The following is a 20897-nucleotide window of genomic DNA, read 5'->3' on the forward strand; positions in this document are numbered from 1 at the left end:
ACCACCCCGTTTCCTGGTCTGATTTTTTTTTTTTTTTTTAAAGACAAACTGATGGGAAGCTAAGGGAAATCTCAGAAAGTTATAAGACAATATCATCAGCTGGGACTTGGATGAGATCACACAGAGAAACAGATCACTTTTACTTTTGAAAAAAAAAAAATGGATTTAAACAATGCAAAGCCCTTTCACATTCAATCTAGTGTTTGATGACCTCACCACCAACATATGACAATTTCACAAAGGGGCACCTGGGTGGCTCAGTCTGTTAAGCGTCTGACTTTGGCTCAGGTCAAGGTCTCACAGTACGTGAGTTCGAGCCCCGCGTCGGGCTCTGTGCTGACAGGTCAGAGCCTGGAGCCTGCTTCAGGTTCTGTGTCTCCCTTTCTCTCTCTGCCCCTCCCCTGCTTTCCCTCTGTCTCTGTCCCTCAAAAATTAATACACCTTAAAAAAAAATTAAAAAAGACAATTTCACAGATAAGGAAATTGAGATTCAGAGAAGCCATGAATGATTCAAGTTCTCACAGCTAAAGGCTTGAGCCTGAACTTGAAAGCACATCCCCTCATCCCAAATTCCACCCCCTTTCTGTTTACCAAGATGCCACAGGAGATGCTCCCAACCTAACTGCCAGAGCCAAAGAGAAACCCAGATTTAAGAAGACTCCTCTGCCTTAGCCTCCTGCACAAGGAACTGGTGTCACAAACTTCTGGGGTTTTCTGCCCCAGGACAAGCATCTCTGCTGCTCTGTACTGGGCTGGGCCCGGTGACCCCGCCCTAGTAAAATACCCAAATCAGAACATGGCACTGGGAGAAGACCCGTGTCTACAACCCTGGTTGGTCTCCATCCTGAATGATGAGCTCCCATCTTCCCGACACTGTTCATCATAATCGTAACAGCCAACAGTTCATACATGCTTCTTATGTGTCAGGCACAGTTTAAGTACCTGGCGAGGGTTAACCTATCAGTGTTCATGCCATGCTAGCAGGTAGCTAACTGGTATTACCTGCATCCTTACAGTTGAAGAAATGAAAGAACAGGGGTTAAAGCTATTTGCATGAGGCTACGCAGCTGGTGGGCTCCAGAGTCTAACCACTTAACCCCGTATCCCACACTGTCTATTCTAATTTCCTCCTGACCATCAAATTCCATTAGAACCAGCTCACAGTGGAGTCAGCTTCAACGTCTAACAAAGCAATCCTGTACACTCCTCCGAAGAAACAGACACATTAGCTCAAGAGACATCCTCAAAAACCCTCTACCAGCTTTCTTCCCCAGAGACCACACAACACCACTCTTGCTTCATGAGAACAAATGGGCTTAGGCACAACCATTTCCATTAATGAACAACCTGCCATTTTCTGCAGAATTCACTTAACGTCTGTCTCACCCGTCAGCCCCCAGGCAGACACTTGGCTCAGAGGTCAAGCCATACAACCACCCTATACTGCAAGGTCCTGATGCATCTTTAAAGCCTTGCTGCCAGACTCCTGAGCTCTTAAGGTTTTTGAGGAGTTTAATTTCACTTCTAAATGGTGCAGAATAGAACTGCGATGGAGCTCTCCCGCTTTCTTCAATTTACATCTAAATAACTAAACACAGCTGTTACACAGAACCGAATGTTTTGCATACCCGCTGGCCATAAGTGAAAAGATACCCTTGCTCCTCTGTGATAATGGCATGTTTCTATTTTATCCCTCCTCTGTTCCTGTCTTCTCTTTCTCGGTCATGCATTCACCAGCCATTCCTTAAGTACATTCTGAAAGAGAGTGTAGCTTGTTGATTAAGCTGTGGCTTCCAGGGGCGCCTGGGTGGCTCAGTCAGTTAAGCTTCAGCTCAGGTCATGATCTCATAATTCGTGAGTTCAAGCCCTGCGTCAGGCTCTGTGCTGTCAGCACAGAGCCTGCTTCGGATCCTTTGTCTCCCTCTCTCTCTGCCCCTTCCCCGCTTGCATGCACATAAACACATGCACACACACACACACACACACACACACTCTGTCTCTCTCTCAAAAATAAGTAAACTTAAAAAAAAAAAAAAAAAGATGTGGCTTCTGAAGTCAGACGGTCAGGGTTCAAGTCCTGTGTCTCTGTCACATGTAAGCTAAGTGTCCTTGGGCAGGATATTTCACCTCTTTTCATCTAGGAGACATGGGTGATAACAGTCCTGACACCAGAAGGCTGTTACAAGGATTGCATGAAATCATTCAGGCTGAGCACACGGTCAAGCTCCAGAAATACAAGTTACTGTTTACAGATTCTGGGAACCACACAAGGCACTGGATGCAGCTGTGAAAAAGATGGTGCGTACCATCAAGGAGTTCACAATCTCCTGAGGGAGACGGGCACATACAACAGCCAGTGGATGGAATCAGGGAAGACTCCCAAGAGGAGGTATTGCTTAAAACTGTGTAAAGGCACTACAGGAGGCAGGAAAGAGCATGCAAGTTACAGGCACAGCATGTGGACTGGTAAAGGGAGAGAAAGGGGATGATGCTGGAGACGTAAACACGGACCAGGCTGTAAGAACCCTGCTGTTTTCTAAAAAGACTACTTTGACGAACAATGGAAAACTCGCCAATATTTATATATTGGTAAATTTCACACAAAACTCTACATTCTCAGCTCCTTGTGAGAAATCTGGCAATTCTGGACCTAAACAATCAGCACTGGCTGAGAAGCCTCTGCCCCCTTAGATCAGGCATGAGCTCTCCATTCGGCACAGCCTCCCCCCCGCCACGCTCTATCGCCCCCGACACAGAAACACGGTACCAGTTGCCACTTATCAGAAAACTCACAGCTCCATGGAGTGTGCACTAACAGACAGAAACCTCCAATCACTCTTGCAGCTACCTAATAGTTTTCTCACTACCTCACCCTCAAGTCAAAACTCATTTATGCTGCCTCCTGACCCCTCATGCAAATGTGTCTGTGTGATCACTGGCTTAGTTTTAAAGTTATGTAAAGCAAAATTAAATGTAAAATGCTTTATGGCTAGGATTATGAGACACCCTAGTTGGCTCAGGACACTAACCTATTTTCCCAGCTTAATTATCAGAAGCACTCCATTTCACTTTTAGCAGTGTTCCAGCCTGGATGACAAACTGAATTATTACCCTTTTGACAGAGAGAGCGATTTTAACTAAATAGTCACCAAATAGTTTAAACAGTTCTGATGCAGAGCTTTTTTTCCCTAAGGAAAAAAATTATCTCTATTCAGAAGGTTCTTTCACCTGTGGACAGGAATATAGGGCAATTTCCTGAATGTTCACAGAACACGGTTAACCTTGCCCCTTGGAACTGGTATCTACACCTCAGGCCAGAAATGGAGCCATGTTACCAAGAACTCAGGAAAACTCTGATATTTGCAAGGATGATGCAATTGTTCCCAGGCAGGCCAGTCATCAGATCCCCTGGGGAATCTATACATTTTGTAAAGCTTCCCAGAAAATGTTGATGCTCATCAGGTTTGGAAACATGGGTTTGATTACCCCTTCCCCTAAAGCTCTCTCCCTGAAGTTACAAGGTAAGCAAAAAATACTCAGACCCTAAAATCTTCCTCCAGAAACAACCTCAAGGGCTTACACTCCTATTAAGATACACAAAAGGCCCTTGAAAGAAACATCCATGAGAAGAGTATTTCTCTATCTCCTACTGAAACAGAATATAAATATATACATACCGTGATATATATATATATATATATATATACACACACACACATATATATATACACACACACACACACACATGATACATATATGTGCACCACATGCATACATATGTATAGGGGTGCCTGGCTAGCTCAGTCCGTATAGTGTGTGATTCTCGATCTCGGGGTTTTGAGTTCGAGCCCCATGTTGGGTGTAGAGATTATTTATAAATAAAATCTTTAAATGGGGCGCCTGGGTGGCTCAGTCGGTTAAGTGTCCAACTTCAGCTCAGGACATGATCTTGCTATCCGTGAGTTCGGGCCCCCCGTTGGGCTCTGTGCTGACAGCTCAGAGCCTGGAGCCTGCTCCAGATTCTGTGCCTCCCTCTCTCTCTGCCCCTCCCCCACTCACACTCTGCCTCTCAAAAATGAATGTTAAAAAATTTTTTTTGAAGATAAAATCTTTATACACACAGACACACACACACGTGTGTGTATATGTGTATGTGTATGTGTGTGTGTGTGTGTGTGTGTGTGTGTGTGTGTGTATTGCTTCCATCATGCTGGTCAACACCCTTGAAGGTGATATGCAAACTTCATTTTGTAGAAGTAATTTCATTCCAGATGCTGAATCACTCAACATGGTTGCTATTTTGCCTTGGCCAGAACCCTTACAGCTCAGTGTGATATGCAATTAGAGAAACCATCTGATTTAAAGGTCTGGCACATCTCTTTCCTCTTCTATGGTCCAATTTTATTTTAAACCGTATGATGTGTGTTATGTTGAAATATTGTAAATGTGTGTTGTAAATCACCTTAAATTCTTCTTATGAGTAGGTGAGATAGCATAAATGATATAATTCAGCATTATATAAAAGAAGACTGGAATAAGGAAATTTGGAATTCAAGTTCAGTCTCAGTGCCATGTATCGTTAGGGTCAACCTCCACGGATTTAATGGCTGTATCAAAGTAGGGTATAAATTTAAAAGATTCTGAGGTGGGCAACAGAACAGCACCCAACCCTGCAGTATGCCATTTATTTATTTATTTGTTTGTTTTTGAGAGAGAGAGAATATGCATGAGCAGGGGAGGGGCAGAGAGAAAGGGGGACAGAGGATCCGAAGTGGGCTCTGTGCTGACAGCAGAAGCCTGATTTGAACTCACAAACTGTGAGATCATGACTTGAGTCGAAGTTGGATGCTTAACCGACTGAACCACCCAGGCTTCCCTGCAGTATGCCATTTAGATGTGGAATTTGAACTCTCAAGTCGTACTTTTAACTCAATTTCTTTGTGGGCCCAGGTATGGCCCACACTTTGAAGCTACATTATAGTCACAGAAGCTGTATGAGCTTGCTTATACAGGTTCCCCTGAAAATCCTCAAGAAAGTTTCAAAATGTTACACTGTAACCATTTTCTCAACAAAATGAGGCAATAGAGTAGGGTTTGGGTGCTTGTAGATGAGTTGTGCCTTAATTCAGCTTTACTTCATGGTTAGTGTGAAGGAAGCTATTACACTGAGGAAGGACAACTCAGAGACTGCTCTCCTAGTCTGAAAGACCAAACACTATTTCTTAGGTAGGAATAAAATTAAAAAGGAGTTAAAAAAAATAGAACACCCTAATTTATCAAGAAATCACCGAATCTCACAAACAAGCCTTTATGAACCCCATGTGTTTCTAAATCGCTCCAATAATTACCATCCATAACCCAAAGCCCAACCATCGACTAACCACATGACCTTGGGCAAGGTGCTCTCTATAGCTCAGCTTCTTTACTTATCAAATGGAATTTATAATAGCAGCAACCTCATTAGTTTGTTGGGAGGATTAAATGACATTACAGGTGTCAAAAGTTTAGAACAATGTCTGGCCTATAATAAGCACTCAATACACAGATCACCACTGGTATTTATCTAATAGCACTGAGTTCTGATGCCTTCTAGGCGTTCACTATGGTGCTGGCCTCTCTATACACATCACCTTAATCCCCACCACAGTCTTTTGAAGACAATTACTATTATCCCTACCTTACAAGTGAAGACACTGAAGTTTCAGGGGCTATCCCTGCCGAAGGACACAGAGCTAGTAAGTGAACAAGACAGAGTTTGAGCCCAGAGCAGGCTGATTCTGAGACTACATTTCACCATGACATCAAGATGTCTTTAACTTTTGATTTGCTGCAGTAAAAATAAGGCAGAAGGTACAAAGCAATGATGTCTACGTGACATGTAAGTTACTATGACATGGCACATTGATGTTAAAAATGTTACACGAATAGAGAAAAGTCTGAAAAGTTTTGCAGCAAACTGTCAAGAGTTTATTTACCTCTGGGAAGCAGGACTGGGGAAGGGTGTGGGGAGGGGTCTTAACCTTATGCATTCCACATTGTTACGTTATTTAATTTTTTTTATAACAAGCATGAAAGTTTTTTTTTTTTAATGTTTACTTATTCTTGAGGGAGAGAGACACAGAGTGTGAGTGGGGGAGGGGCTGAGAGACAGGGAGACACAGACTCCGAAGCAGGATCCAGGCTTAGAGCTGTCGGCACAGAGCCCGATGTGGGGCTTGAACTCACCAGCCATGAGATCATGACTTGAGCTGAAGTCAGATGCTTAACCAGCTGAGCCACCCAGATGCCCCAAGCATGCAAGTTTTTATAGAAACTTTTAATTGAAGTGTAACACACATATAGAAGAGTGCACAAATCATAAACACACAGCTGGATAGAGTCTCACACAGAGAGGGCACCCACGAACCCAGCACTAGGTAAAGAAACCGAACTGAACTTCTGAAGGCCCCTCCTACCGCCTTCCCATTGCTAACCTGACCCTGACTCCTAACACCATGGATTAATTTTGCCTAATTTTACATAACTGAAATCACATAGTATTTTCCCTTTTACATGTTTCTTTCATGTCATTGTGCAGAGTTGCAATTCCTACAACTGCTGGTGGTGTTTTATGTCCTCTAACTCTACTACTAGTTGTTTATCCATCCTATTGTTGCTAGACACTGGAATTATTCAAGTTTGGGGCTACCGTGAATAGTGCCGCTTTGAAAACTCTTGATGTATCTTGCTGCCCATATGGACACAATTCTATGGAGTATTTAACTATCAGAATTGTTGGTCATAGGGTATGGGTATGGGTTCAGCTTCAGAAGCATGAGTATTTTTTACAATTCATTTAAAAAAGAAATGGATGGGGCGCCTGGGTGGCTCAGTCGGTTGAGTGTCCGACTTCAGCTCAGGTCACGATCTCACGGTCCGTGAGTTCGAGCCCCGCGTCGGGCTCTGGGCTGATGGCCCAGAGCCTGGAGCCTGCTTCTGATTCTGTGTCTCCCTCTCTCTCTGCTCCTCCCCCGTTCATGCTCTGTCTCTCTCTGTCTCAAAAATAAATAAACGTTAAAAAAAATTTTTTTTTAAATAAATAAATAAAAAAGAAATGGATGTTGGGGCGCCTGGGTGGTTCAGTCGGTTGAGCAACCATCTTTGGCTCAGGTCATGATCTCGCGTTTGTGGGCCCGAGCCCCGCATCGGGCTCTGTGCTCGGGGCCTGGGGCCTGGAGCCTGCTTTGGATTCTGTGTCTCCCTCCCTCTCTGCTCCTCCCTCGCTCAAGCTCTGTCTCTCTCTGTCTCTCAAAAATAACACAAAACATTAAAAAAAATTTTTAAAAAAGAAAAGAAATGGATGTAAAACCTTGTGGCCCTATCTGAATTTAATCTATCCATATGCATTTCAGACATCTTTATCTTCTGTAGGTCATACCTGTGTCCTTACGGTCTCACATGGTAATATGAGTAGTCCAATCTATAAAAACTGGGCTCTCAGTCCTTGGTCAAGAACCCAGGCTCCTTCAAGACCATAGTGTTCTTCAGGAAATCATTTCAAAGGTTTATGGAATTTGCCCAGAAGGCAGTGTACCACGTACGTGAAAGCACACCGCAGGCCTCAATTATGGAGGAGCATTCCAGTTCGCCCACGATGAGGCTAACGACATCGACAATCACACAGGGTGCTAAGTGCCATACAGAAATAACCTTCTTCTCCCTTAGGCTTTCATGGGTATGTTTCATTTTGGCCTTGGCTTGGCTGCCACTTTCCAGGCCCATGAGTGGCTGAGCAACGTGGATCTGTTTATCCCTAGTCATCTTCATTTGACACAAAAACTGCCCCCAAATCCCCTCCTACCCACCCTGGCAGGCTTCTCTCTAATCCTTCAAATCCTCTGTGCTTCTGTTCTCCACTGGCCACGTGGTCATGGAATCCCACAGCTGGACTGTCAATTCTCGCAGGTGGGGCCATGGCTTCTGGCTTTTCCGGGGATTAGGGAGGGGAAGTGCTGGTCTCTGGGATGCTCTGAGCTCCAGGAGCACCTGGGCTAAGGCCACCACGGCCAACTCTCATGGGTATGATAGGCTCTGGGGTGAGGAGCCCAGGAGGGTCCTCCCTACCCCTTACATTGTACCTGTACCACCATTAGCACTTCTTGGAGCTATGTGCCAAGATTCCCACCAATGAAATACTGACAGGGATCATCTAGAGGCAGAACACAGTGGTTAAAGCTAGCCTGGGAGCCAGTCTGCCTCGTTTCAAATCCCAGCTTTGCAATTTACTGCCGGAGCGTCCTGTGTCTCTGTGTCATGGGTTGTGGGGAACACAGAAGATAATGCAAGTGCACACCTAGCACAGAGTGGGCATTCAAGAAACGTTAGCCGCTGTTAAAATGATTATTATGAGATAGAGACTAAGGCTGTGGGCTTTGAAGCCAGACCAATCTCATGATTAACACAAGAGTCATCTGAACACAGATAATTACGGATGAATAACACAACACAGAATCATCTGAAAGCACTTCTGAATTCAGAATGCATTTTCTTAATCAACTCATAGTCGAAGGTACAACCAATACCATATTGCCTAAAGCTGAAACATTTCTTAACAGTGAAGAAGTAGGCCCTTGTGTTCAAAGGGTACAAAACCAGTGGGTTTGCTGGTTATTTTATCTTTACGGATAACTGAACCACAGAGAAGGTGAACAATGTGCCCAGGGTCACCCAGTGTGGTGCTCAGGACTGGAGAGGAGCTCAGCCTGAGTCTCCGCCCTGGACATGTTACCAGGTACCATACAGACGTTCTGGCAGTTTTCCCCAGGCTTTCCTGAGACACACTGGAAGTCAAATCATCCTCTAAAAATTGATTTTCTGACATAGCCACCTTTGCTCATTTTTAACCAATTTCTACCCTCTTCTTTACAAGGAAGTAGTTCAGTCAATGTAAAATTATGTAAATTCAAACAAATTACCTAAAGCAAAGCTCTCTGTGGAACAATGGGGTGGCATCCTCGGGAAGGAGCTGCCAGTCTCTGCTCTCTGCACAAAAGCAACTGCTTGGTGCTTTTCCCAGTCCTGATGAGCCAAGGAGAGTGTGACCTCAGCGGTTAGGTGATAATCTCCTCTTGGTCCTTTGCCGCGCTACAATACCTGAACGTCATTCTTCTCCCCCTCTCCTCTTTCAAGACAAATCCTGGCATGCAGAAGGTTGGGCAAGGGCAGAGTATTTGATCAGAAGGTCCCAACACTGCTTGGTGAATTTCCTGCCAGTAGGCTCAAGCATTCGCTTAAGTGCTATTCCAGGGGCACCTGGCGGGCTCAGTCAGAGCATGTGACTGACTCTTGACCTCAGGGTTGTCAATCTGAGTCCCACCCTGGGCGTAGAGATTACTTAAAAAAAAAAATTATTGAAAGCACTTAAGTGCTTTTCCCTTTGACCCTCTTCCTCCTCTCGCCTTCGATCAACCATGGTCAGCTGGAGCAGCTAGTATTTCCCAGGGGAGGAGGGTGCGGGGCAAGGGCTATAAAAATATAGTGAGCCTTTATGGACACTTCTTGCCTTTCACAATTTGACAGGCCCTGCTCTTTCGACCCTTAGGACATGATGTAAATCTACTTCAGTCTGAAAAGAACACTCCTAAAAATCAGAAAAGACCCTCTGGCTACCAAGTATCCATCATTGAGCTTCCTTTAGGACACCCGAGCAAAGGGTACAGCATTCCCCATAAAACCACACTGCTCTTAGCAAAGGCTTACTCAAGAGGCAAATAACAGCTCCTCCCACCAAGAGCACCCCCTTATCTCTGGCCCCACCCTTTCCTGTCTTTTGTCAGTTGCTGGGACAGAAAAACAGTCAACATAAATTGGGCAGCAATTTCGGTCTGGGTGTGGATTCTCTGAAGGCTTCCCTTGAAAGCAACTAGAGGAAATAAGATATTGATATGGGGGGAAAAAAAACCTTAAGGAGAGACAACTGTAGATTTGGAGCAGGAAGTGACAGAGAAAAAAATCTCAGAGGACAGAGGCAAATACGTGGCTAGATCATCACAGAGTCCACAGTAGGGGCCTTGGGGTAGAAACTGGGAAGAGGAAGCAAGTTGGTTCATGCCCATTTAAAGTTGAAAACCTGGATTGAAATTTTAAGTTTATCACAATAATACAAATAAACAATGAGGAGTAAAAGAACTACACACACAATGTGTTCTGTATGATTCCGCTCAGAAACAGGTAAACTTAAGCTATGGTGTTCAGGAAACATATTTAGGTGGTAAAACTATAAAGAAAAAAAAACAAGGAGGTGATTACCATATGTCAAGATAGGATTATGTCTGGTGCACTTCTGGAGCGCAGGCAATGTTCTAGTTCTTGTCCTGAGTGGGGGACTATACAGGTATTTACTTTATAGTTGTTTCCAATGCATTTATATTTTATGACTTTTTTTTTTATTACAAAAAAGAAAAAGAACCCCTTTCAAGCATGCAAGATTACAGTTATATCCGGAAGCTTTAGTCGCTTCACAAAAGACTGGAGCCAATACCAGAATAATTCACGCCAGAGAAAGCAAATGCATTTATTCAAATGAAAGGTACTCCTCTCCTGGCCTAATTTTATGGTTTGCTTTGGCGTGGAGACTCAAAGTCTATGTGTATAAAACCATACCAGCAAAGTGTGTCTGCCCCAGATGATAAATGCAGTGCACCTGCCGGCCAGCCAGAAGGCGTGTGTCTCTGTCAGTGCTCACACCTCCCCTCTCCTGTTCCCTGAGCACTCTCATGCTCCTCAACGGGCAGCCGACGGCGGGGTTACCCCCATCTCAGAGACAAAAATGTAAGAAGGCTCACCGCCAGGTACAACTCAAGTAAGAAGTAGAAACCAGACCACCATAAGATCTCAGACGACCACCTCAGGGCCCCTTGAGGATGACTTTCTCATCCCCAGGAGGTGAGGAGACACATCTTTTATCCCATGTAGAAATAATGACACGAAGAAACAACTGTATAACGGAGAGCATGAGAACGTCCCCTCTTCTGCGTCACTGTCACTTGTCAAAGCCACTGCCAAGGGCATTATAAAGATTAGCTTCCCTCACTAGACCACGGACACCTTGAAAGTGGAGCTGTGTCCTCTCATAGCTGGGACCCCAAGGCTTTGCACAGTATAAGCTCGTTAAACGTAAACGAGCTCATAAACAAATGAATAAACATATGAAGGTACAAACCAATGAATATCGTGTTGTGGTTTCCATGCCACATAGTCATTCCTGCACAGTGCCACTTGCACTTTTTTAAAGCAGTTAAAATGACAGGAAGTAACTGCCCTTTTAACAGATAGGCAATATAGCCTCCACTTCTTAAAAAAAGGTTTAATGCCATATATAAATTCAGAAGTGGAAAGGGCTGACAGGTTAATTATAGACACAAAGGGCAAGGACAAATGGACTATGAGGTAAGCGAGTCTAAATGTGCCTTCCCAGGACAAGCATTTATTAATAAGCCTGCAAACACTGACTGGGTACAGTCAGGTTCAGCTCTGTGCCAGGCTTGGGGGCAGGGGTCTAGATTAGGAGAAGGCACAGTTTCTACACTTGAGGAATTTGGCTGGTATCTGAGAAGACAGCATGTACCTGTAAGAATAATAAAAGAAGTCCCCTCAGGGTAGCAGGTGGAACAAAGGGGGAACAGGGCCTAAGATCTGAGTCACCTGCCCCTTTAGGGGATGGGATAGTCAGAGAAGACCTCACTGGGCTAGACCTACCTGGAAGGAAATATGGCCGGGACAGTGATTGGCAGAGAATCCAAGAAGAGGCCCCCCAGTTCTTTGCCTCCGGCACCCCCCACCATATTCCTTCAGCCGCTGGAGGCAGGGATTTAAGTAAAAACAAACAAACAAAACACCCACAGGGATCTTCCCTTCCCTCTCCATCCTCCCACAAAGAACAAAGAGATGTTCAGATGACTGGGGAGGCAAGTTTAGGGTCAGCTTCAGCAAGCAGATGGCCCCCAAAATGGAATACCAGGCCTCTAGGCAGGGTGTTAACACCAGGGAATGCTTTTTGCTCCCCTTTGTCATTTATTGGAAAATATTTATTGGCTGCCTTTTAGATGCAGGCAGTGAATAGGGCAACTCCCACTGGGACATTACAGTTAGTCCAGACTAGAAGACCTAAGCCTGGGCCTCCAAACCCTGAGTCTGAGTCTCCCTGGGGTTTCTGCTTTATTCCAGGGTAATGGGCCTGGTGGTCTCCCATTACACCTGGGCCTTCCCAAAGAAAGGCCCAAGAAGCTTTCAAGCAGCATTCCCCCTCCATGCAAAGTGAAAACTCCTCCCCACCCAGTATCCCTGGGCAAAAGTGGCTGTTTGGTTGATAACCTGGGAACGGCAGGAAGAAAAAAGGCATGGCCATCTCCCGCAGGAGGAGGGGAATGTCCAAGAGGGTTTATCTGGGCTTGCTTGTTTCCAAAATCCGGTACTTTCTCCAAAAGGTAGGAACGAGGGGAGACCTGGCCACGGAGTTAAGTCCAAAGAGTGGAAAACCAGTTGTTTCAGAAATTCATCACACCTGCCCCGGGTAAACTTCCCACCTACTCCACCTCACTTCCAGGTCTTTCCAGCTGCTTCCAATCTACTTTCAGCCACTCGGGCGACTTGTGAAGAACTGGGACGGGATACCTGCCAGCGTGCGGTAGCTGCGGGGACTCTCACGCCCTCGAGCGTGGACAAGGCGCGCCCACACGCCGGGCCGCGCTTCGGTGGCGAAAGAACGAAAACTGCCCCCTCTCTGGCGCGCGCTGACACCGGCAGTGCGCGCCCGGCCGCCGCCCGTTCGCCTCGCCCGGGAGCGCAGCGGCGGGGAAGGGGCGGAGGCCCCAGGCGCACGGGGAGCGCTTGGCGCGAGGCGCACCTGGATGCGACCGGCCGTGCTAGCTCGGGCCCGGGCTCCCTAACATTGGTCTCCAGGCAGCGCGACCGCGGGACCCCGGACCCCCTCCCCCAGATCCCCTCCGGGTCCGCCGCTCCCCAGCTCGGTGCTCCCCGCTCCCTGAGCGTCCCGAGCGCTCTTACCCGGGAAATGGTCAGGGGTTGCTCGAAGTCCTTGCCCCCCACGAGGCGGAAGCCCCATGGTCCCGGGCCCTGGAGGACTATCTGCTGGCTGGTCATGGCGGGGCGACCCGAGGGCACAGACGGTGCAGGACGCGGTGCGCTGGGCTCCCGGCAGCTGTCGGAGAAAGAGCGCGCGGCGCGGGCCCCGGGAGCCTGGGGCGGGCGTGAGGAGGGAGCGCGCGGGGGTGGGGGCGCGCGGGGGCGGGGACGGCTCCGCCCCGGCGCCCCGCCCCGCCCGGCCCGCGGCCGCTCCCCGCCCAGCGCGCCCGCCCGGGGAGCCCCGAGGCGGGTCGGGGGGTCCGGGTTCTCCGCAGCCCCGCCCCAGCAGCGTCTCCCGCCCGCCCCCCTCTCCCCCGTGCAGGCCGCCGCCGCTCCCAGCCCCGCCGCGGGTGCTAGGTGTGAGCCAAGCAGGTTCCGACACACACACCGCGCGGGAGACAAAGCCGGGCTCGGCGCTTTCGAAAATGAGTTTGGAAGTGCTGTGCTAACTCAGCCCTCAGAGGTCCACTGCATTTTCACGTTTGCTTCTCGTGAATGCTAATGATGTTTAAAAGGTGCTTTCGAATGATCTCATGGGATGCGCTGGGGCAGTCAGGGTGATTAACCCCATTTTACAGATGAACTAAGTGAGCCGGCCTGAAGTTAGAAGGCTCGCCCGAGGCCACACCGCTGGTCAGTGATGTAACCGTAACCCCGCCCAGGCTCCCTGTGCTGCAGAAGCTCACACTGGAACTTTCCTAATGCTAATGAGACCATCGCACGATGTTGTGACTGGACTTCACAACTTTCCTAGAAACCTTTCCTCCAGACGGGAGTTCGGAGTTCGAGTTCGCGTAGGTTCTGACCTTCATTTCAGACGTCCAGTCCGGGGTGGGCCAAGGGCTAAGCGAGTGGAAAGAGCCCTAAGTTGAGGACAAAAACTTGAGTTCCCAGCCTGCTACCTGCCTTGTAACTGGGCTCCCTGCCACCCTGGCCTTTCAGTGCATTCTCCACGCCAGACCAGACCAGGTTCCCCGCTGTCAGCTGGGTCTGCACTCCAAGTAAGGCTGAAGTCCAAACGCTCACCAGGCCACTCACAGAATAACCCAACTCCCTGTCTGACCTCATATCCTCCTACTGTCTCCCCACCCCTACCCCACACTGGCCCTGCTCCTGCCTCAGGGCCTCACAGCAGGGCTTCTGTCTAGAATTCTCTTCTCCAGCCATCCATGGCCTTCTCTTTGTTCAGATGTCATCATACAGGCCATTGCTGAGTGCACTCAATTTCAAACCCCCTCTCCAGGGGCGCCTGGGTGGCTCAGTCAGTTAAGCCTTTGACTTTGGCTCCCGTCATGATCAGTGGGTTCGAGCCCCACATCATCAGCTCTGTGCTGACAGCTCAGAGCCTGGAGCCCACTTCTGATTCTGTCCCTCTCCTGCTCACCCTCTGTCTCTCAAAAATGAATAAATGTTAAGAAATCTAGAACCTTCTCTCTAGACTGCCCTCTTACCTTCCCTATTTTATCTCTCTCCATTGTATTTATCACCATCTGACATATACTTAATATTTTCCTTATTGTTTGTCCCATCCCCACCTCTAACCATTAGTTCCCGGAGGGGAGCTAATTCGATCACTGCTGTATCCCAGTGCTTAGAATAGTGCCGGGCACGTAGTATGTAAGGACTGCAATTCACTGGCCACCCTTATGACCACCTTGCCTCCCTGGGCCCAGGTTCTTCATAGATTTCTTGGCGCTCATTCGTACTGGCACTTGGGCCCCAGCACAGTGCTTGGCACACAGCACATGCTGTATGCATTTGTTAAAAGCAGAGCTCTGTCTCTGTGACCCCGGCATACTTACCAAGGAGCACTGTGCACAGATTTGCATATAAACAAATACTTTATTTGTCCAATTGTGTCACAGCACAAATGCATATGCCTCGAATTGGTTGCTCAAAGTGGATCTATGTTATCTCTACATCCCTTCCACCCCCCCCCCCACCCCCCACCCCCACAACCTGACATTCTTCCTTGAATCTGAGAAAAAAGGAATGGAGTTATAGCCAGGAACCAGCCACCTGCTTCATCGAAGCCAAACATATACCCTCTTCAATTAGTTTCTGTGGATTAGAAAACATGTTAGTGTTTCAAGTCCCTGCAGAATTTGGGGGAATCCTTAAATTCTGAGTCTGCCTTTAGATGTGCAGTAGTTTTGAATATTTTGTGTCTAGGAGGAGAAAAAGGTTGAAAAGCCACAGCCTCTGTTCCCCAAGAGCAGGGGGCTGCCTCTCATTCTTCCCAGGTGTCCCACTGGCATGAACCTGATACATCGTAGGTGCCAATGAGTGCTTATTGCATGCAATATTCTTTACAAATATGGGGCCCTAGTACTGCTGTGAGGTCGTCCAAGTCCACAGCTGCCGTTAAATGTTAAATGTTCTTGGTTGTTAAATGTTCTTGGTTGCGGTCCGGCTTTCCACGGCAAGAGCTATGAAACAGTCAACCCTTTGACCCAGTCATCCCCTTTCTGGGCACTGATTCCAAGGACATAATTTCAAAGGAGGAAAAAGCTATATGTACAAAGATATTTATAGCTGCATTATTTATAATGACAAAAAACTGGAATCAAGCAGTAACAGAGAAGTGGCTAAATATGGTATGGCCGTGAGGGAATAGTACACAGCATGAACATGAAAACAGTGAAGGGTACGAGGAGGCAGGGGATGTGCTTTCAAAATACATAAAAAAGAGTTTACAAAATTATGTGTAAACCCAATAGTATTATTTATAAACAAAATTATTTGTTAATTTGATGTTAAAAAATAAAAATGATGCCTACCTGCTATCAAAAATTAGGAGAGGGGTGCCTGGGTGGCTGAGTAGTTTGAGTGTCCAACTCTTGGTTTTGGCTCAGGTCATGATCTCAGTGTTCATGGGATCAAGACCCGTGTGGGGCTCCGTGTGCTGACAGTGTGGAGCCTGCTTGGGATTCTCTCTCTCTCTCTCTCTCTCTCTCTCTCTCTCTGCCCCTCCCCTGCTCTCTCTCTCTCTCTCTCTCAAATAAATAAGCATTAAAAAAAAATTCTCTCTCTCTTCCTCTGCCTCTCCCCCATGTGCATGCTCTCTCTCTCTCTCTCTCTCTCTCAAAACAAGGTCCTTAGATGGATGGAGACTAAATGCTAGTGTTTTGGGGTGGAGGGTAGGCACCTCATCTTCTATCTAGAAGCTAGCTCTGAGATGGGCACACAGCTTGTACTCAGAAAATACCCAGTGATTGACAGCTCTGACCCCTTGCAAATGCAAGCAACCTTGTCTCATCTTAAACACTGTTACTTGTTTATCTATACTCTCCAGGTCCCTCGGACCCTAGACTCAAGCCGAGTACTAAGGGAAGGCCCTTAAGCAACCTCTCCGAAGTTCAGTTGTCTTATTGTTATTATTATAATGCATTCCATAAAAGTTTATTGACCTAAACAGCCTTCATCAATCAAATATTTGGCCGTGGGTGGGTGGGGGGACTTGCAGGAGAATTCAGGAGAAATGGGAAGCAAGGAGGGTAGGAAAAAGTGGTCCAGAAAATCAGGGGAGACAGTGGGCCTTCCCAGCTCTCAATTTTACAGTGTGGACAGGGTGGAAGGTGACTGCTGGTGGGTTCCTCCAGTAAGGCTTCTTGCAGATGTAGCGAACACAACGCCCCCCCCCCCCCATTCCTCCACTCCCCAGCGAGCCATTGCCAGGACCGTCCAGAGCCACTGTGCTGAGACTTGGCTTCCTGGAACAGCTCCAGTTCTTAAGGACAGGGAGTCCAGGCTGGGCTAGGCTTGAACTATAGTTTTATTTAATCTCCAGGACAAGTCCTGTACTTGTGACCGCAGAGCCCCCATTCCTGGAGATCGCCGCTAGGACCCCTCCCCTGGGCTAAGCGTTTCTTGAGGGACCTGACTCCTAGACTCTACCCCTAAGGGGGATCTGAGCCCCGCTGGCCCAGAGAGAGTGCGGGCGCGGGGTCGCAGCGGCTCTCAACTCCCCAAACGGGTGCAACTGCCCCAGCCAAATCACACCCGAGCGACTGACTTCCTTCTCTTTTCTTTAAAAAGAACTGAAACTCAAGCTCACAGTCTTGAAAAACAAAGGCATCTCTCCCTGCCTAGTCCTATCCCACCAGTCTAGACCCCGTTGGTCCCCAGCCCCGCTCCCAGGGTCGGCGCGTCCTTCACTGGGATCCACGCGCGGCTCCTCCCCGTGCGGCTCCAGGACGGCCTGTGGCGGAACCGGCCCGGGGAGGTGCCCCCGGCTGTGCCACGGACCGGACAGCGAATGGACTCCCAATTCTTGCTTTTCTCCCACTTCCTGCTCCAGCCGACAGGGAAATCCTGAAGTGGCCTCTTGGGATTGGGCGCCTCTCAGATTCCGTTCGGCACCGAGCATGCTCCGTGGTGCCTCGGGCCGTAAAGACACCTAAGCAGTGGACCTGGCCTCCCGCCTGGTGAGGATGTGGACAGATGAGCTAGTGGTGCAGGTTGGCCCTGTCCAGAGCAGACCAGAGCTATTTTGTCCACCTGCCTCCTGGCTCCCTTGACAGGTGGCACAAAAGTTATCAAAGGTAGAGAGGCCTGGACCACTGCTATTTCTCAAGCATCCCTGCTTATTAAAAGAGGAGTGCCTCTGTTAAGCAAGTGTCTGACTTCCGCTCAGGTCATGATCTCAGGGTTCATGGGTTCGAGCCCACAATCAGGCTCTCTGCTGTCAATGCAGAGCCCACTTCAGATCCTGTATCTCCTCTCTCTCTGCACCTCCCCCCTTCTCTCTCAAAAATAAATAAACTTTAAAGAAAAAAATAAAAGAAGAAGAGATTGCAAACCTGGATCATAGAGCAATGCGTATTAAATGTTTACATTGAAGAAGTTAAGAAGACAATGTCATATAATTGTGTTGTTCACAAGATAATTAATAGATTAATAAACAATGTAATTTGTCTGCTAATGGGACCTGAATTTAAAGTTGTGTGATGAACATATTTCATTGCTGATATTCTATTTCTGTGGCTTTATATGTAACCTCATCTAGAGAAACTTCAAAAGTCTAAATTTGAGTCTTTAGCTCACCTGGAGTCACCCTTTGGCCGCTTCCCCTAACGGGGGAAGGTGGCTTGGGGTCAGTTACCCAACAGACTCTAGCCCAATACCCAGACAATGAACATTGCCTCATTACTAAACAGTGACTATGAGTCAGAGTGTGTGCTAGAACTTGACATCCATTGTTGCATTTCATCTGGACAAGAGCCCAGTGAAGCGTCACGATGCCCTTATTACCAGAGGGAGCAGAGGCATGGAGCCACCGCCCTGGACCCCTGGACCCCCTTCGTGGAAGGACTTGTTCCAGCTCCTGGGAGGGGGACAGCCTCAGGCTTCCCACCCCTTCAAGGAGTGCCTCCAACTGTGAAGAGCAGCCTTGCCCAAGGGCATGCCCTTCCCCATGCTGCCTGTATCCCATGACTGGTCTAGGTGGGGACAAAGAAGTGACCATTTGGGCCCAAGGTGGGACAAGTTGGCTGGGTCGTATTGGCCCCAGAGTTCCCTGTGGAATAGGTCAAGCCCGACAGGCCCATGTGGCAGCTCAACTTCCCTCTCTGCCCAATCCAGTCTCCTCCCTACTCCCTTCTGCAGACATGGAGCCCGAGGGCACTCCTTAATAAACATCCTGCATGCTTCACTCTGTCTCTGGGACCAGGGAACCCAGCCTGCAACAAGCCCAGACAGGTTAAGAGATTTTCCTAAAATCACTCAGCAACCAAGTAACAGGGCAAAGTCTGAGCTGGGGAAGCATAGGAAGAGCGGTAGGGTCTGAAGAGCTTTGTAATAGAAGAGGGAGGGGCAGGTGGTTATTCAGAGTTTCCTACGATTCCAGAAAGACCCCTCAGGCCCACAATTCATGGAGGTCCCAAGGACCAGATCTTCCCACTTCACTGGCATGCACACCCACAGCCCTAGTGCCAGCAACTCAACTCGACTAGATCCTTCAGGAATGGTTTTTTGGACTTCCTCCTTGGAGGATGTGGAACCTGCAAAAAGCTTTAAAAGTATGAGCACATATGGAAGCAGAGAGGCCATACCAGGTGGCAGAAACAGGACAAGGTAGTAGGAAAGGCAGAGGATGGTCTGCTGGAGTGACCTTATGGGATGACAGGCAGGCTGTAAAGTTCTGTGGGGAGGGCTCTGAATGCCAGGGATCTGATGTGGTGTGCAGTGGGGACAGGCAAAGGCACTCCCTTAGCCTCATCTCATTCCATCCATTCTCTCTCTCTCTCTCTCTGACATCCTCCCTCAAATCCATTTCCTTTTGGGGCTGGCCTGTGCTGCTGGCCTCGTCTGGCCGTGGCTGATACTGAAACCAACTATTTATAGCATTTGAGGACAGATGGAGTGGCAGGCCAGTTTCCATGACGCCAGGGCTCCTTGAGGGTAGCTTCCTCCCCGCTGGGTCCCCACTGCCCCCACTGGGTCTGTCTCCTCTTCTATTACCTCTAGCTCTCTACTCTCATGTGGTCATTCCTTGGGAAGCAATGAGGGAGGGGGTGCTGCATGAGAACAGAGCTGGAGGCCAGCGGGCAAAGGTGATGCCACCACCTGTCCCCCTACTCCCTGCGTTAGATCACAGTCCAGGCTGAGGAGAGGTCCCAGCCATCACCACAGGATGATGCGGGCCTGGGCTCTTCCACTCTCAAGCCTAACCACCTAGCTTCTGCCTTCACCTCCCACCTGCTGACGGCCTGAGTTATAAATCCCTTAGAGCTGATGTAACCTACAGAGGTCTGGAGGTCAAAGAGGTCAGAAAAAAATTAAGGGGAGAAAGTGAAGACAACAGGGCTCCTAGCCAGAGGGTAGCTCCTATTCTGGAAGCACCGTAGAAAGAGAGTTCTGCCATTTGTCAGCTGTGACAGTTTGGCAAATCATGCAGCCTGTTGTTTCCTTCTTCTCTTTTAGTCAACAACCACTTACCGGACACTTATCATTTGCTACAGGCTGTTCTCTGTGTAGAAAATCAACAGCAAACCAAATGGACACAAATTTTCTCCCTGGTGGGGCTTACATTTTAGTGTGATGGACAAACAAAACAAGTGAACCATATGGTATGTTTTGTGTATGTATGTTTAGGTAGGTGTGTATGTGTTTAAGTAAGTATATGTATGTATATGTGTATTTGCATGCATATGTGTTCCAGTCAAAAGGGCCTACAAGCAAAGATACTCCAGAGCCATGAGTACACCTGGTATCCTGATCTTGGTTTCTAAATACCACAGGAGGAGCCCAAGACTTCTCAGAGAAATTCTAGAGCAGCAGCAGGGTGGGTACAAGATTAGCCTGGGCTAGCTTGTTACGCAGAGAGTACGAAAGTGCTTGAAAAAGTGGTGGGGGCGTGTTCTGGGAGCACAGAAGCCTGCTAAAGGGGCTCTAGCTGGTCACATCTGAGGCAATTTCTTAAAATAATAAGGAATTCTAGCCTATTGGGAAAAGTAAGAAGCTACAAGTCCACACAGGAGATAAATGGATAGACAGAGAAAGGCAGGCAGGCAGGCAGGATGGCAGGAAGGAAGAAGGGGCAGGAAAGGTTCTTGCTTGCAGTAGACTTTTAAACCCCGTGTAGTAAATGTAGAGGGAATAGCCAGAGTTTGAAAACCATCATTTTGCAGCTATCATGGTAAGAATTAATTTGGGTGTGAATCATCATTGAATGCAAAGTCAAGTGTGAGAGTGCGATGAGAAGCAGGGTAGGGTGTCTGCGTAGTCTTAAAACCTCTCCCCACAGATTGCCTATCAGATATGAAGGGGGAAAA

The 20897-nt window shown here is 47.9% G+C and overlaps 1 protein-coding gene across 1 annotated transcript in view; it reads right to left on the minus strand.

Moving 5' to 3' along the window:
- Positions 1–13259, minus strand: part of PDLIM1 (PDZ and LIM domain 1) — a 48450-nt gene extending 35191 nt beyond the window's left edge. Inside the window, exon 1 of the mRNA XM_042908311.1 lies at positions 13045–13259. Within this exon, the coding sequence (XP_042764245.1) occupies positions 13045–13140 (96 nt within the window). The 5' untranslated portion in view covers positions 13141–13259. The remainder of the gene's footprint in view (positions 1–13044) is intronic.
- Between the last annotated feature and the right edge of the window lie 7638 nt (positions 13260–20897).

This window comes from Panthera leo, chromosome D2, assembly GCF_018350215.1.
Source record: "Panthera leo isolate Ple1 chromosome D2, P.leo_Ple1_pat1.1, whole genome shotgun sequence".
NCBI classification, from domain to species: domain Eukaryota; kingdom Metazoa; phylum Chordata; class Mammalia; order Carnivora; family Felidae; genus Panthera; species Panthera leo.